The sequence below is a fragment of the Lutra lutra genome, chromosome 7 (assembly GCF_902655055.1).
Source record: "Lutra lutra chromosome 7, mLutLut1.2, whole genome shotgun sequence".
Lineage (NCBI taxonomy): Eukaryota > Metazoa > Chordata > Mammalia > Carnivora > Mustelidae > Lutra > Lutra lutra.
In genome coordinates this window covers 32,907,315-32,926,088 of record NC_062284.1, presented here as the reverse complement: position 1 = coordinate 32,926,088, position 18,774 = coordinate 32,907,315, and the positions used below count along the sequence as shown (strand labels likewise).

At 34.6% G+C, this 18,774-nt stretch overlaps 1 protein-coding gene across 9 annotated transcripts in view; it reads right to left on the bottom strand.

Annotated features, from left to right (window-relative positions):
• Positions 1 to 18,774, bottom strand: part of MYO9A (myosin IXA) — a 283,068-nt gene that overhangs the window by 103,065 nt on the left and 161,229 nt on the right. For all 9 annotated transcript variants that reach the window (XM_047735391.1, XM_047735390.1, XM_047735387.1 and 6 more), the window contains 7 exons: positions 12,595 to 12,717; positions 9,559 to 9,639; positions 8,895 to 9,005; positions 7,929 to 8,051; positions 5,757 to 5,906; positions 4,406 to 4,725; positions 2,190 to 3,794 (listed from right to left, as the gene is read on the bottom strand). In XM_047735391.1, coding sequence (XP_047591347.1) covers positions 2,190 to 3,794; positions 4,406 to 4,725; positions 5,757 to 5,906; positions 7,929 to 8,051; positions 8,895 to 9,005; positions 9,559 to 9,639; positions 12,595 to 12,717 — 2,513 coding nt within the window. The remainder of the gene's footprint in view (positions 1 to 2,189; positions 3,795 to 4,405; positions 4,726 to 5,756; positions 5,907 to 7,928; positions 8,052 to 8,894; positions 9,006 to 9,558; positions 9,640 to 12,594; positions 12,718 to 18,774) is intronic.

Here is an 18,774-nt window from a genome sequence, read left to right as displayed (position 1 = left end):
AAACAAACCTAAATAGATGGCGGTCTTTGCTAGCTAACGTCTTCTCAGAGATCTCCCTTTTTGACCAACGTATGATTAAGCCTAGCAATCCCAGGCTATCCTAAAAGATTCCCTTTTATTAAAATCTCTTACCCAGCTGAGCCTATCTGCTTTATTCTAAAGAGAAGGAAATAACAGGACCTTTGATGGTACCTGACAACCCTCGCCAAATTTTAAACTCACAGCATTTTCTTTAGATTTCTCCATGATTTCTTTTTTGTTCTCCTTCATTAAACAGATGAAGACCACTATACACTTATCTGTGGCATAGAAAGAACACTAACACTAACATTACTTCCTAATCATGAAACTCAACAGTGATTCCTAATCATGAAACTCAAGTTCTATTCCCTGCAATTTCTCAGTATGCGACCTTGAACAAGTCATTTCACCTCTGCAGGCTTCAGTGATCTCATCTATAATATGTGCGAACTGGAAAAAATAACTGAGAAACACCAACATTTACGATTCTATAAAATGCAACAAGAAGATTTTAAGTATGAATGTTACATAAGCTTTGACATAAACAACCTAATATATAATAATTTTGAAGATAAGTAGATCTTAATGGGGTAAAAGCAAACTAGATCAAGTAGCCCTAAGACTGTTTATCTTGGAAAATGATAAAAGACTTTTTTTTTTGTTTTGTTTTGTTTTTTTAAAGATTTTTTATTTATTTATTTGACAGAGAGAGATCACAAGTAGATGGAGAGGCAGGCAGAGAGAGAGAGAGGGAAGCAGGATCTCTGCCGAGCAGAGAACCCGATGCGGGACTCGATCCCAGGACCCTGAGATCATGACCTGAGCCGAAGGCAGTGGCTTAACCCACTGAGCCACCCAGGCGCCCAGAAAATGATAAAAGACGTTTGCAAGAATTCACAAAAATATTAATGTTTTTGAAATCTGTAAGTACGCCTTCTATAGAACACATTCATGGATCCAACAGCTACACATATACATACAACACAAACACACACCTCCCATCACTAAACTTCATCAGAATCATAGGAAATAATACTTTTAACACTCTGATGGGCTTATATATGCTACATAAGGTCTTTGAACTTTGGGGCAATCTCTAGGTTAATGGCAAGCATAGGACCTCAAGCTGTCATTTAGTCCAACTGCATCTCATAATACCATACAAAAACCCTGATGGAAAATATCAATGATCTCTTGCTTGTATTTAAAAGGGTCTATAAACTCTGTACATAATTTTAAAGACTGAAAGATTAAAAGCTCAAACTATAAGAGAGAAAAGGTTATTTTCCACAGTAAATGTGATATTTAATTTTTTATCCCTAAGATATATACCCTCCTTTTACTTAAACATTGACATTTTCCCATAAGAACTGAGAGAATCCACTGTATACAAAGACTTAATACAAATTTCATCATCTTTGCTTTTATGTTCCGCCTAAAAAGTGCTTTTCTCATGGTGACCACTGGTTAAGAAAACTTAAAAGTATAAAGAACTTCCACTTATATAAGCCATCTGTTTAAGTAGTTAAACTCTTAGAAAGTAGAATGGCAGTTGCTAGGAGCTTCGAGTAAGGAGAACGGAGTATAACTGTTTGATGGGTAATAAGAGTTTCTTTTGCAATATGAAAAAGTTCTAGAGATCCACTGCACAACAATATGCATATAGTTAACACTACTGTCTTGTACAATTAAGAACGGTTAAGATGGTAAATTAAATTTTTTGTGTTTTTTTACCACACAAAAATAGTATGAAATACTTAAGACCATAAATAGGCTAAATGCCGGGACAAAGTACATTAACTTTAAAGCCTGATACTAGTAAGATTTGACTTGCCACACCCCAGAGATCTAGAGCAACCAGCATTTGCTAAATGCCTACTGTGTTTACAGGCACTGTACTGCCCTTCACAAATGCTTTCTCACTTAATGAGGAGGAACCAAAAACTCTATCTGTGCTTATTAGTCAAAGATTTCTATGGTATAATTATATCCAATTTCAGGTAGCTGCTAGAGTCAACGATTAGGGAATTTTTTTTTTTTAAACACAGAGAAAATGGCTAATTTCAGTAGCACCCATACAAATAGTTGAAGTAGATTAAGGAGCCTTAATAAAATTCTCCAAAAAGTTTCCCATTTATATACATAAAATAAATAAGCATTTCACTTACAGGGAAATACTCATATTGTCCTTTGGTGTGAAGAAAATAACCCTAGTATTTCCATCTCTGGAGGAGTCATCAGATTTGTGGCTATAAGACTGAGTAGGTCTGTGGTGTTCTCTTTTTGAAATACGATTATTAGAGAGTTTACTGGCTACATTCAGTTGGGTGCACATTCTGTCTGTCTTGGATAATTCCTTGGTAGTAGCAGACTGGCATGGGCCTCCTTTCTTTTCAAAGAACAAGGTGACAGGTCGGTCCTTCTGGGGTGGGTGAGCAGAAGGACTATCTTTTGGAAGAAGAGCTGCATCTTTTACTGTTACTGATGGAGGCCCTACTACATTGGGCTCTTCCTTATTTAGGGTATTCAGAATAAGGAGGGAGGACGGCCTCTCTGCTCTTTGCTCTGATGGATGGAAAGATGGTGTCAGGAAGGACTCCCCAGTTCTTGGCTTTTCAATTGTCTTGAAGGCTTTACGCTCCTTCTCTAAAATGCCTGTCTGCTGACGAATCTGTTGCATCATCTCTCTTTCATTCTGCTGCTGCAACTGCTTTTGCCTTTCTTCCTTCTCAATGTTTAGCTTTTCTAACTTCTTCAGCACAGTATTAGAAGAATCTGTATTCAAAGATGTAACAACTTGATTTTCTCCTGGAAAGTGGTACTTTCTGGCTTCCCTGTTGATATCCGAAGTGAGAGCTGAAAGTGTTTCTTCAGTTTCTAATAGCTTGTTTCTCTGGATACTTGTATCTAGTTGGGAACTTGTTCTCAGTGGGTCTTGTTGAGGGATATAAAAAAACGTAGGCAAACTATTTGAAATAAAGGGGTCTCTCAGCTGTGGCTTACAGGTAATAGATTCAGAACTACAAACCAGTTTTTCCTTCATAGTCCCATTCTTCAAATAGACTGAGTCAGAGGATGCCCCCTTTTCAATCAAAGAATAGTTAGTCTCACCTGAGGCACTGACGGCATTGTTCTGCGAATCAAATTTTGGACTGCTAGATATTTTAGGTGACTGAAGCTGCAAGTCTCCTTCATCTAAAGTTATGGATTCCGGTTTGCTCTTCTGGCTTTCCTCACAACTCAGAAGTTCCAAGCTTCCTTGAGAGCTTTCACTGTCAGGTGTACCATGTAAAGACTGAAGGGCTTCTGGCATCAGTTCTGTAGACCATCTACGTTCCTCAGAGGGAGATACGCCACCAAGAGAACGAACTTTCAACAATTCTAAACTAAATATAGCCTGCTCTAGTTCTCTCATTCTCCGACTTTCTCTTTTGGCCCGACCTACTTTTTTTTGGTGGAGATCCTCCAAGGACTTAGGTCTCTCTCTGACAATCACTTCTTCCTGCAAGTCTGCACCACTGTGGCTTCTGGCTCTCTCCTGTCGCTTGTTTGGGGACTCTTTCAAGCAGTCTGTTGAACTTTCCTGGCTAATTCGATTACTCTCTATCACAGACTTACATTCCTCTATAGCTTTAACTCTGTTATCAAAGGAACAATCCTCCCATTCTGAAGGGTCTGAACCCTGGATTTCCAGAGCTCCAGAAGGCTCAGTATTTGCCAATCCAAGTTCTAGTTTTGTTTCTTTCAGTCTTTGTTCTTTTAAAATTTTAAACCTATAGAAAAACAGGGAAAAATGGGTTAGAGGTTATCTTCTACTTACTACTGGAGAAAATACATTTTACTGAGAATTTAAGAAATATATGGAAAGTTCCAGATTTTTCTTCTTAAGCTAACTTGGATGCACATTTCATAATTCCATTTCTATGAGTGAGATGATATTTTATTAAGATTATTAATTAATTAAAATTATTAAGTGCATTATTTCTAATACAACATTCTAGTCAAAACATAAATTAACACAGAAGTAAAGCTCTCATTAAAAAATATCTTTAAGATAAACCTTAAAATGAAATTAAAGTTTCTAAAGGTAAAAACAACTGAATATTGCCAATTTTTAAATATTCAACTGAATGTAAAAGTTAACTCTTAGCAGTTATAACCATAGACCATGTAGGTTTTCAATCCAATTTAATTCAATAAACATCTACTTGGCTTCTATTACAGACCACACAATGTGGGTTAAAACTGCTAGGAGTATAACAGCCTACTAGAGAAGACAAAATTATACATTACCAATTCTAATACAAGTTAGGCAAGTGTTGGAGCAGAGATATAAAATACTTCAAAAGAAAGAAGGAGTAACTATCATAGCAACAAAGATTACCTTTGTCTTGCTCTCAATCCTCTACAAATTGATTGCAAAAGGATGATTTTGTTTCTTTGTTCTTGATACCTCTTACTTTCCCTGTAGCCTTTCCATCTTGCCTGAATGCAGACAGCAGCCATATGTCTCCGTCTATAATATTCCTTCCATCTCTGCTGGATGATGATAGTTGCAGTCCGGAGCTCCAAATACCTCTGCCTCTCTAAGTGAGCACGCCAGGAGGCCTGGAGCAGAGTGGCTGCACTAGCCATAACTAAAACATCCTTTTGCACAGCTACATTTCTGACTTGCTTCTGATTTAGGTAATTCCTCCAGAATCGCTGCGGGGAAAACAATAAAAACTGCTGTCTTATCTTATGCCATATTTTCACAGAAAAAAAAAATATTACATCACAATTAAAGGTTAAGTGGCTAGAGTTAAGTGGCACATAATTAAAGTGGGGGGAAAAAAGTTTTCCTTTTCCAGATATGCCTGGCTAAAACAACTCTTCTAGAAAATACAACCTCAATGAAGTTAATTACAGAATTTAAAATAATTTAAAAATTTTTGATGCTTTAAAAAATTACATTATCTTCTCATGCTACAGTTTGCCAATATTAATGGATTTAAGGTCAACATGCACATGATTCAAAGATTAAGATTCTAAAGATTTTCTTACATAAAAAAGGCCTATGGAGGAGAACAGTTATATAAATCAATGAGAGAGAAAATAAGATAGAAAAATACGAAATAAGATACCTATCTTCCAAGATGAGTACAGAGCAACAACAATGTATATGTAACTCTCATATTCTCAGGAAACTATCAAACAAAAATAACTATGTCATCAAAAATTAAGGCATATAACTTCTTTGTCCCAACCATACCTTGGTTATCTTATATAAGATATTATAGCTATAAATTCAATTTAAACTCAACTTTATCAGTATTTATCAATAGTCTATTATTATATACCTATTATTATAATACGTAATCTGTTGGGTGAAATGAACATTTCAAAAATGAACAGGAGTGGTGCCTGAGTGGCTCTGTAGGTTAAGCATCAAACTCTTGGTTTCAGTTCAGGTCATGATTTCATGGTCATGTGATCAAGCACTGTGTCAGGCTCTGCACTCAGCAGGGAGTCTGCTTGAGATTCTCTTTCTACCCTCTCCCTCTGCCCCTCCCCTTGTGCAATCTCTCTCTCTCAAATACATAAATAAACATGAATGTTTAAAAAAGATGAATAGGACACATTCTCATCTCTGAAGTTTATATTCTTATTCAAATGTTTCACAGTAAAATTCTGATTACTAAAATAAAGGCCACATTAACTAGCAAATCTCATGGGAGGAATCCTTTGCTTCCAACCTGGATAATGATGGATGCCTGTCTCAGATGGAGAAAATGCTGCCTACACAGCAGAACCCTGAACCATCGCTGCAATAATACGATCCTGCGGAGCACCTCTTGGTGAAGCAGATCTTGTAGGTGCTGTCGTTCCTGTTCCTTTAGGAACACCTACCAAAAAGAAGAAAGATGAGGAATACAGCTTAAGAAGAAATGAGAAATTTATTGCATGAATCATCCTTTCTGTGGTAAGCTTCTTTAGAGAAGAATACAATGGTAGACATGAAAAGCAGTACTAATAAACATTTCTATCCATTTATCTAAAGAAGTCATTCTCAAATTAAAATAGAGACATTAAAATAGAGAAGGGAAAGTGGAAAAATGGACATGATTATAAAATTCCCAGTCTTAGAGATTGTGATATATTATTCCCTTGGGAAATTCACTGCCCTCATGAGACAATGTACCACTGATAACGTCATTTTTCCTATTTTCAAGGATATTAGTTAGGGTGGGGGGAGAAAAGTTGAGAAACACAGATCTTGAAGTTTGATGATAATATGAATAAATCAATAACAATAGTCTTTTTGAAACCCAGTATGCATCAAAAGTTTCTTGCTACCCAAGGCTATTAACCAGTTTATTTACTCTTTCATTCCATTAATAAATCTTTGGGGTATAGGATAAAGCAAATATAACTTAGACATAGACCCTCTGGAAATACGATTTGCACTTTACCCTTAAAAGCAGGTGGACAGAAACAACTGTATATATTTAAGGTATACAGTGGGTTATTTTGATCCACTGTAATTATCACAAACTAATTAACATACCCATCACCTTCCATGTCTGTCAAAAATTTTAAACTATTTTAAAAAAGAAGAGATAGGTATTAGATACACAAAAAGGAAAACCATAAACTGTAAGGGCAAAAGACAGAGGTTTCTACCTGAGCAAAACAAGGAGCCGGAAATAACAAATGTACATGTTCAGGGCAGCATATACAGGGTTCATAAAGAAGATAGTAAATGGTATGAAGTCATGATATGGAGGTTCCTGAAGAGAGAGATGTTTGAATTTAATGGGGAGGTTATCATGGGATTAGTATTAACCAGGAAGCCAACATAAGAGAAAGAGGTATATTAAGATTATGATTTTGATACTATGGATAGAATGAGGTAAATGGAATGACAAAGACTGAAATTGGATGAGGGATCTGTTTACTGTAAGAGAAATATAAGTGAGAGCTAAGGAACAAACTAAAATGCAAGTAGTAGAAATGAAGAAAAAGGGAGAGATACTCTGAGAATCATTTGTGAGGAAAAAAAGAAAAAGAACTTTGTAAAAGGATTAAAGTGAAGGCTAAGCCAAATCTCATAACCTAGAAGAAGGATGACAGAGATAAAAGGCAGTTGATAAATTAATGACAGTGGGAAAATCTGGATAAGGTCACTGAGCAAGTTGAGTTGAAGATTTCAGTAGAATACCTGCCTCTGTATAAACTTTAAAATTTAGCAGGCAGGGTGGAGGTCGTGTTTTTGCCTCTGCACAACACAAACCTCATAAGTTCCAGCTTCATAAAGCTGCTGCCCACCAATATGAAATAGCCTGGTTCTTTCCTTGGTCTCTCCCTGCCTTACACTTGGGACAGGGGGAGGGCAGCTACAACAGCAGAGACCCCAAGGAAGTTGCAAACTAACAGTGGAATCTAAAAAACATATCAAACACATAGAAGTGGTTAGTAGAGGTGATTGCCAGGGGCTGGGGTGGGAGATGGGTGAAATAGGGAGAGGCTGGTAAAATGGCTACAAACTTTCCATTTTAACTGAGGTCTGAGGATATAATGCATAACATGGTGACTATAGTTGATGATACTGTATTGTATAATTGAAGTCTGCTAATAAAGTAAAAACAAGCGTTCTCCTACCAAAAAAAAAAAAAAAAAAAAAAAAGAATACCTGGGAGGAGATTGTTTTTAGGCAGTTAAAACTATGGGCAGAACTGGAGCACTGGCCAGAAGCTCTTTGGTTGATATGAACGATACTAAGTAAAAATCTTGGTCTAATCAATTTCCCATAATGATATCTGGTACACTAACTTTTTCATAAATATTCTCATGGGGAAAGATTGCCATTATTATTTTAATATAAAAATGTACTCAAATTTGAAAAGGACTGTATATATTATATTTACCATGGATTTTCCAACTTGGTAATTATCTGAATTAAGATTTATTTTCCTGAAGAAATCCTGAATGTTAAATTTGGATGGAATAATATTTCGGGGAAGAAGTACATGGAAGTGGCTCACAAAATCCTGAAAAATGAAAAGAAAAATGTTGTAAAATCACAAGAAAATTATATGTAAACATGGTCCTAAAGCAGCTAATTGCCCTTTTATTGATCCTTTACTCATCTTTTAACAGACTAAAACCAAGAAATTACTTCTTAATTTAAAAAATTACAGTTAATTTGTAAAATGGTGGGGGGGGTGGAGAGAAGATAGTGAATTCTACATATTTTGTTATCAAAGGGGAACTGAAGAAGAAAAAAGCAGAAAACTAATGGTCCCTTTTGAGAAAGCTAAATTAATGACCAAAGAAAAAGTTATTTAATAACTGAATTTTTAGCAGAAAAATATGCAAAGGTGTCAGAGTATAACTGAGAACGAAGCTTTCCCTCCCAGAAGCAGCAAAGAACCTGCTCAGCTGCTGAAAATCTTCACCATAATTTCTATATACAACAGCTGATGAGAATAACTGTAAGCCCTGTTGGCAGCTTACCATGAGAAAATTTTGCTGAGGTAACTTTGCAGAAAACTAAATGGAATCTTTTGAATTAGTTCTGATTGAACTATTTCAATTACTGGAGTAATCAGTAGGAAGAACTACTGTGTTATGAGTAAACTGAGTACTGGCAAAATTCAGATAAAATGAGAATAGCCAGGAACTGGATTTTATCACAACACAAGTTTAATAAGATTGCTGCCATTCAATGGAAGTGAGTACTCTCTATCCCTCTTCAATTCTTTATACAAAAGATGGGATGCAAATGAAGAAATAGGAGAAATAAACAAGTAAGTCCCAAATAAAAAATAAGCAAGACACAGGAATAACTTACTTAAGTGTATATAATTTAAATATCACTATAAAAACATAACCTGGAAAGCATATTTGCAGCTGTATCCGGATTGGCGAATTCGAACGGTCTCTAGCATTCCAGTGTACCGAAGCTGTCGAAGCACCAAGGCATCATTGAATCTTAATGGCAGCTAAAACAAAGCAAATGGAAAAAAGATTAACCCAGACGAAGAGAGCTCCAAATTAATGTTTCTCTCATAAGTATGGTTAACTTGCATAAAATTCTTTTTTATGATGGAATTTCATAACATATTTGCTTCTCAGATTTTTAGGAAACACTAAATCAAGCCCATATAAATACCAAAAAGACAGTTAAGTACAGAAATTAGAAGGGCACCTACAGAAAATACAGAACACTGTTTTCATTTAAAAGATTATAGATAGGGGCGCCTGGGTGGCTCAGTGGGTTAAGCCGCTGCCTTCGGCTCAGGTCATGATCTCAGGGTCCTGGGATCGAGCCCCGCATCGGGCTCTCTGCTCAGCAGGGAGCCTGCTTCCTCCTCTCTCTCTGCCTGCCTCTCTGCCTGCTTATGATCTCTGTCTGTCAAATAAATAAATAAATAAAATCTTAAAAAAAAAAAAAGATTATAGATAGCTCTTTCCTCTACTTACTCTCCTTAAAAAATGTAAAACCTGGTTTGAAGTAAGTGGAGCTAGAAGCTCTGATTTACAGGACATTTTTACCTTTTCAGCATTAGAGCGAATGCATTTTACAAAATAGGGTTCTGCTTGACCAAGTGTCTCCATCAGCTTACTTAAGGAGGCCTGCAATACAGAGCAATGTATTAAGCATTTTCTCCCATTTCAAACTGGCAGGAAATAGTTTACAAATACAAACAATAATGTTGGCAATCTATGCTGAAACAATGGTATACACAGAAAGAGCTTTCTTTCTCAAGAGAATTGTGTATACACCCATACTGATTAAATTAAGGAGAAGGATGGTAGTTTAATCATAGAGCTGATATTTTGGCAACAGTATAAACTGCAGATATATTACAGAATAACATAAGTCTGGAATAAATTTTTCACTTTTCTTCACATTTCATGAAACCATTTATTCAAATTCATGTGTTCCTAAAACAACTTTGAAAATCTCCAGTAGGGTATCCACTAGCTAGTAGTCCCCCACTTTCAGTGTTCATGCTAGTGATGTCCCCTCTTTCATTCCTGATACTGATAATTTGTACTTTACCTCTTTTTTTTCCTGATTAATCTAGCTAGAGGTTTATAACTTTTTTTTATCTTATCAAAGAACCAACTTTTTGGTTTTATATTTTTCTCTATTATTTTTGTTTTCAATTTCACTGATTTCTGTTTTTTATCTTTATCATTTCATTCCATCTCCTTGCTTTGGAATTAGTTATATGTTTTTCTTTTGCTAGTTTCCTAAGAGAGAAGCTTATGTTATTGATTTGAGATCTTTTTCCTTTCATTAAAAGCATTTAATGTTATCAATGAACCTTGGAGCACTGCTTTAGCTACACTGCACAAACTTTGATATTTCACTTTCATTTAAAATATTTTAAAAATCTCTTTGACTCATGTATTATTTAGATGTCTGCCTTTTATTTTCCAAATATCTGGGGATTATTATCTTTCCTTTATTGATTTCTGGTTTAAATCCACGTTATGGTCAGATAACATTTTTTTTTTTTAATTTTTTTATTTTTTTCAGCAACATATTTTGTTTTTTAGTATTCTATTTATCTATTGGCTTCTCTGTTATATTTCTTTGTAATATTTTTTAGTGGCTGCTCTACGGATTATAGTATGGAAACTTAACTTGTCACAGTCTACTCATAGTATTTCATGACTTCAAGTAAAACTTAGAAGGCTTATAACCATATAGATTTCTATTATTACTGTCATATATATTATAGCAACATATACTTTTTTTTTTTACTTTTAAGTGCTCTTTTTTTCTCAGAAATGTTTATTGTAGTATAAAATACATAAAATAAAATGCTTAAATCACAAGTATACGGTTTGACAGATTTTCACAAAAGGAACACATTCTTGTATCCAAAGCCCAACTCAATAAACAAAATATTACCAGAACCTTTGAAGCCCCTCTTTACCCTATCCCATTGAATTTAGCAAGTCGCTATCCCTAAGTTACCTACCTCCACACCTGAACCAAGGGTAACCATTACCCTGACTTCTAAGATGGTAAGTTAGTTTTGCCTGTTCTATGACCTCACATAAAACCCAAGACACACTATGTTCTAGTTTGTATTTGTTGCATATAATTATATTTTGCACATTTTCAGTGCTATATAGTAGTGATCCTTTATATGACTATGCCACAACTAAATAACTCACTGAAGATGGAAATTTATTTGTTCCAATTTGGGCTATTATGAATAAAGTTGCTATGGGCATTCTTCTACATATCCTTCAACTATTTTCCAAATACCTGCATCAGTTTATATTTCAATAGCAGTGTATAAAAGTTCTGGTTGCTCCACATCCCTGCGAACACTTTGTATAATCAGTCTTTTCTTATTCCAGCCATGCAAGCTAATGTGTATTAATTTGCATTTCTCTGATGACTAATAATGTTGGGCAGGTATTTAATAGGCTCATTGGCTTTGTGGATTACAACTTTTGAGATCAGACAAGTTTTGGCTATTTAAGACTTTTGCCCATTTCAATTAGGGTATCTGTCTTTTTAAAAAATTGATTTGTGGTTCTTCATATATTCCATATACAAGGTCTTTTTAAGTTGTATTGCTAGTATATTTTCATACCTTGCAGCTTGCCTTTTCATTCTCTTAATAGTGAGATTTTGTTTTTAACAATTTTATTGAAATATAATTTAAATAATATAAAAACATACCCATTATAGTATATATAGCAATGATCTTTAGTAAGCTGATATAACTGTACAAACATCACTACAAGAGAGATGTAAAAATCTTCCATCGGCCCAAAAATTTCCCTCCTGCCCAATGCAACTAATAACTGCTCCTGCTCACAGCCCTAGGAAACCACCAATCAGCCTCCTGCTGCTATAAATGAACTATCTTTGCCTTATAATAAGAGGAAAAGATATCTAAAAAGGATTATTTTATCTTTGAAAAAATAATCCTTTTTAGATATCTTTTCCTCTTATTATAAGGCTAATATATAAGTATTATAGAAAACTTAAGACATAGATATATTTTCAAAGAATAAAAGTCAGCTTGACAATTATATAATTGTTATTTGATTTATTATGATCACATTTATTGCCAAATGCCCAGTCACAATAAAAGGAAATGGATTTCTATGTATATAAAACTAAAATAAAACCAGAAAATATCAGCAATCCCAATTAGTTAAATATAAATGGGAGTAGCATGAAGTTTAAAATGTATATAGAAAAAAGATACACATTATGTTAACAGTGACTGTATCTGGGCAGTAGGGCTTAAAGGCAGGTTTTATTTATAGTATCAGTTTTCTGCTGCCTGTCTCCTCACACTGAAAACAATGAAGTACTCTCTGGGATATCCACCACCCACATATAAAGGGATGAAAAAGAGAGACAGCTGACTTTTCCACCCCTGTTACTTCTCTCCAAAATGACCACTATAATATGGCTTTTAAGTCATATGTATCATCTTCCATTCAGGTATCTTGAAGATGATCTTGACTTTTCAATGTCATTCTGAATGAAATAGAGTCCTCTAAAGAAAGCCCTTTTTTTAATAAAAAGGTAAAATAAGAAATAACCTGAAACTGGGCACTGATACTGGGAGGCTTTTTCTTCTTGTGCAAATGAAGAAGAGACTTGGTGATGCGATCCTGTAGCGTCAGTCTTGTCAGGTGCTTTAAAGAATTTACTTCTAGCAAGTGCTAAAAAGAAGCGAGAAAAATCATATTCCTCACATAAATTAATCAAAGAACAGGAAAAACAAAGTTATAATCCAGTTTTCATTATCACCTATGTATAATGACTATGGTGAATATGAGAGATTGGATATTTAACATCCATCCATCTTCCTCCTGTTTTCCTGCAGAAGCTTTCCAACTAAAAAGAAAACTGCATTTCTCAAATTCTCTTGCATCTGGGCTCCAGATGCAATTTAAGCTTATCATTTAAAATCCCACATGTGAAACTAGAAAGATATAACTGAACCAGACTTTGATTACGAGCTTCTGTTTCTTCTGACAAGCAGGTACATCAAAGTACTTTAGCTTTTTTGTGATCCCAAAGTCCAGGTACTACCTTTATGAGTTGAGAGGCAGAGTACAGAGAATTTGTGTTGTCACTGAAACTCTGGGTAAATGCACCTTAGCCCTGGAGCCAATAGTTGTAGCTGCTCCTTTCTGATTCCTGGATCATACTACAGGTAGTGTGTGTCTGGAAGCAGCAGCTAGAATGGCAGTTTCCTACTTTCCTAGCTGATTACAGCAGGAGTCAGTTCTGCACTACACTTAGAAACTCCAAGACTTCTAATGATTTTGTAAGTGCCTCTTTGAATTAAGTCCTTTTCTACTTAAAAATATCCACAGTTGGGGTGCCTCAGTGGCTCAGTGGGTTAAGCCTCTGCCTTCGGCTCGGGTCATGATCCAGTGTCCTGGGATCGAGCCCCACATTGGGCTCTCTGCTTGGCGGGGAGCCTGCTTCCCCTTCTCTCTCTGCCTGCCTCTCTGCCTACTTGGATCTCTCTTTCTGTGTCAAATAAATAAATAAAATCTTAAAAAAAAAATCCACAGTAACTATTATTATCTGTAACTGAATCCTGATTCACAGAGACAATAAATTAAATTCAATCCAAAGGCTATGCACATAAACCAGAAATATACAGAGAAAAACAAAACATCAACCCTATCAACCATAATCCCGATACACTAATTACTAATCTTTCAATAATAAGATAGGAGTTATACATAAAGCAACTAAAGAATATAAAATAGGATATTAATGAAGTATTTGAGAGCTTTTGTAGCCATTCACAATTTTTAAAATCGTACCATAATTATGGCAGTGAGTCTGGCCATGGAAAGAATGTATCTGTACATATGTACAACTATATAAGGTTATTCAAAAAGTACTAAAAATTTTATTGTATGAGAAGCACAGAACTTAGTTAAAAACATGACAAAAAAGTCTAAAAATATTAATTTTGACAATATAAACACTTAAAGATATAAACCTTCAAGTGGCAACAAGTATAACACATATTTTAACAAATGCAACTAAATAAAATTTTTCCAACAATGACAAATACTTATTATCTATACATAAGAACTATAAAAATTCCTTTAAAAACTCATCCCACAATTATAAATGAACAAAAGACCTGAAACAGCTGATTCTCAAATAAAGCACAAATGACAAATAACATAATGACAATCATTCAACCTGACTTATAATAAAAAAAAAGAACATTTCTTTTGAAGAGATTTTCTGGGACACCTGGGTGGCTCAGTCAGTTAAACATCTGCTTTCAGCTCAGATTCTGATCTCAGAGAGATCAAGGCCTGCCATTGGGGCTCCCTGCTCTGTGGAGAATCTGTGCTTCTCCCTCTCTCCTCACCCCTACCCCCAGCTTATTCTTGCTTTCTCACTTTCAAATAAATAAAACCTTTAAAAAAAATAGATTTTCTGAAAAAAAGAATAGAATTTCTGCATATCAGATTGGCAACATAACAAAGACTAACAAAACCTAGTATTTGCAAAATTGTGAACAAATAAACATAATTATGCACTGTTCTTAGCAATGCAAATCAGTATAACTTTCCCGATAAACAATTTCACTTATAGGTATTTATTTAAGGAGATTATCAAAGAAGATCTGAAAATTATTTCTGACAGTGTGCTTCAAAAAACAGTGAAAAACAAGAGATATACAATTATATAGAATTATTTTCATAAAGTCTGCTTTAGCCATACAACTAAATACTACACAGTTCATAAACATACTGTAACCTGAATTTACTGACACGGAAAAATATTTGCAACTACTCTGACAAAATATAATCAGGAACAAGACAAGGATATCCACTGCTTTCCTCTTGTCATTTTTATTCAACATAGTACTGGAAGTCCTAGCCCCAGCAGTCAGACAACAAAAACAAAAATGTAAGAGGCAGCCATGTTGGTAAAGAGGAAGTTAAACTGATACTGTTAGCGAATGACATAATATTATACATAAGAAACTCTAAAGACTGACACAAAACTATTAGAAATAATAAGTGAATGCAGTGGTTACAGAATACAAAATTAATATCAAAAATCTGTTGTTTCTATACACTAATAATGAATAGCAGAAAGAGAAATTAAGAAAACAGTTCCATTTGCAACTGCACCAAATAGATTAAAATACCTTTGAATAAACTTAATCAAGAAGGTTAAAGGCCTGTACCATGAAAACTAAAATACACTGATGAAAGAAATTAAAGATGACAAATAAATGGAAACAAATTCCATGCTCAAGAACTGGAAGAGTTAATATTTGTTAGAATGCCCATACTACCCAAAGCAATCTATAGATTCAATGCAATCCCTATCAAAATACCAAAAGCATTTTTCACATAAGTAGAAAAATAATCTTACAATTGGTAAGGAACCACAAAAGACCCTGAATAGCCAAAGCAACCTGAAAAATGAAGAACAAAACTGGAGGTATCAAAATCCCAAATTTCAAGATATACTACCAAGCTGTATTAATCAAAACTATGGTACTGGCACCAAAACAGACATAAAGTCAATGAAACAGAATACAGAGCCCAGAAATAAACCCACACTTACATGATCAATCTGTGACAAAGAAGACAAGAATATACAATGCGGAAAGACCTCTTCAATAAAAGGTATTGGGAAAATTGAACAGCTACATGCAGAAGAATGAAACTGGACCACTTTCTCACACCATACTCAAAAGTAAACTCAAATTTGGATTAAAGACCTAAATGTGAGACCCAAAACCATAAAAACCCTAGAAAAAAAACATAAGCAGTAATCCCTCTGAACACCAGCCTTAGCAACATTTTTCTAGGTATGTCTCCTTAGGTAAGGGAAACTAAAGCAAAAATAAATACTAGAACTACATCAAAATAAAAAGGCTTTGCACAGTAAAGGAAACCATCAACCAAATGAAAAGGCAACAAAATAAATGGGAGAAGATATCTGCAAATGATATAACCAAGAAGGGGTTAATAAAAATGAAGCAAGTAAGAAATGGGCAGAGAACCAAAGAGACATTTTCCAAAGAAGACATATAGATGGTCAATAGACACAGGAAGAATGCTCAAAAGCACTCATTATCAAGGAAATACAAATCAAAGCCACAGTGAGATAGCACCTTATACCTATCAGAATGGCTAGCATCAGAAAGACAAGAAATAACAAGTGTTAGTGAGTATGTGGAGAAAAGGAAACCCTCATGCACTATTGGTGGAACCTAAATTGGTACAGCCACTATGAAAAATAGTATGCAGGTTCCTCAAAAAATTAAAAATAGAAATACCGTATGATTCAATAATTCCACTACTCAGTATTTACCCAAAGAAAACGAAAACACTAATTCAGACATATACACACCCCTACGTTTATTGCAACATTATTTACAACAGCCAAGATATGGAAGCAATCCAACAGATACTCAACAAATGAATGGATGAAGAAGAGGTAAGGTATATGTATTCAAACACACACATATACACAATAGGGCTATTACTCAGCCATAAAAAAGAATGAGATCTAGGCATCTGTGACAACATGGATAGATCAAGAGGGTATTATGCTAAGTGAAGTAAGACAGAAAAGACAAATACCATATGATTTCACTTATATGTGAAATCCAGAAAACAAAATGAATGAACAGACTCATACAGAAAAAAAAAAAAGTGATTGTTTCCAGAGGGAAGGGGTGAAATAGAGGGGATTAAGAAATACAAACTTCTAGTTATAAAATAAAAAAGTGACATAGATGAAAAGTACAGCATAGGGAATATAGTCAGTAACATTATAATAACGTTGTTGGTGACAGGTGGTGAGCACTGAGTAACGAAGAGAATCAATGAATCAACATGTTGTAAACTGAAACTAGTACAACACTGTATATAAATTATACGTCAATAAAAATAAATAGAGAAATAGAAGAGATTCCTGTGACTGATAACTGAATAGAATTTTTTATTTCAGATGTAGCCAACATGAATATTTTTAAACCATATGAAGTTTAAAGAGAAGTTATTCATTTGAGGAGAGTAAAAAGAATGGTAGAAATAGCTAGACCCAGTGGTGGCATTCAAAATACTAAAAGGCCAATTTCAGAAAGAGCCCAAATGTCCATCAACTGATGAATGGATAAAGAAAATGCGATATATATATATATATATATATATATATATATATATAGTGTGTGTGTGTGTGTGTGTGTGTGTGTGTATACACACACGCCACCGGATCATGACCCAAGCCAAAGTCAGATGCCTAACCCACTGAGACACCCAGGCACCCCAGAATTTTTGGCTTTTAATGGGAATGAGAAAGAATGACAAAGAACTTTTAGGAAAACACTAACATGATTCAGCATTTTTTAAAATATATATATATACACACACACAATGATATTACTCAGCCATCAAAAAGATTAAAATCTTGCCATATGCAACAACATGGATAGAGCTAGAATGAAATAAGTCAGAGAAAGACAAATACCATACAATTTCACTCATGTGTAATTTAAGAAACAAAACAGTGTAGGGGAAGAAGAAAAAGGAGGGGGGAGGCAAACCATAAGAGACTATTAACTATAGAGAACAAACTGAGGATTGATGGAGGGAGGTGAGTGGGGGATAGGTATTAAGGAGGGCACTTGTGATGAGCGCTGGGTGTTCTATATAAGTGATGAATCCCTAATTTCTACCCCTGAAACCAATATTACACTGCATGTTAACTAACTAGAATTTAAATAAAAACTTGAAACAAAAACAAAAGACTAAAGAGACAGTGAAGGAAAAAGAGACACAAATGAAAAGATAAGATGTTTGATGATAAAGCGGTATCCTTTTTCTTTACATAAAATCTTTTCATGACAAGAGTATAATTATAAACCACGTAACATAAATTTTCTTTGTGCTTCATGGTTTAAAACAGTATCTGCTGGGCACCTGGGTGGCTCAGTTGGTTAAGCGTCTACCTTCAGCTCAGGTCATGGTCCTGGGTCCTGGGATCGAGTCCTGCATTAGGCTACTGATTTTCCCTCTGACCCTCCCCCCTCTCATGCTCTCTTTCATTCTCTCTCTCAAATAAATAAATAAAAATCTTAAAAAAAAAAAAATCTACCACTACCAGAAACCACATAAGCAGTGTATTACATTTTCTTTGGAAACCTAAGAGGCTTTAAGTAGAAGAAATAATAACCTCATATTTTTTTGTTTGTTTTTTAAACTAGAGAATCATGAGAATAAACAGTTCTTTCTCAGTTTTGTTTTTAAATTTCAGAATTTATCAAAAAAGGTGACAAGTGACAGATTGCCTTCTTTGGGATGGTACAAGAGAAAGAAAGAGATTTTTCTTCCTTTAGTAAACTTAATACTTTTGCAGTGCCATCCAAAAATCTACTATGTAGCTTATGGTAGGAAAATTAAAGCCATGGGCCAAATCTTATCCACTGTTTTTATATGGTTGAAAAAAACACTAAAATAATATTTAATGACATGTGATAAATTATGTGAAATTCAAATTTCAATGTCCAAAAATAAAGATTTACTGGAATATAGTCACATTTACTCAGCTACATATTGTTTATAGCTGCATTTGTGCTACAATAGCACAGTTAAGTAGTTAACAAAGACTAGAGTTCTGTGAGCTTATCTGGACCTTTACAGAAAAACTTGGCTGACTAGTGCTAAAGGATAATAAGTTAGATAAGTACTAATTAGAAATTATTTAAAATC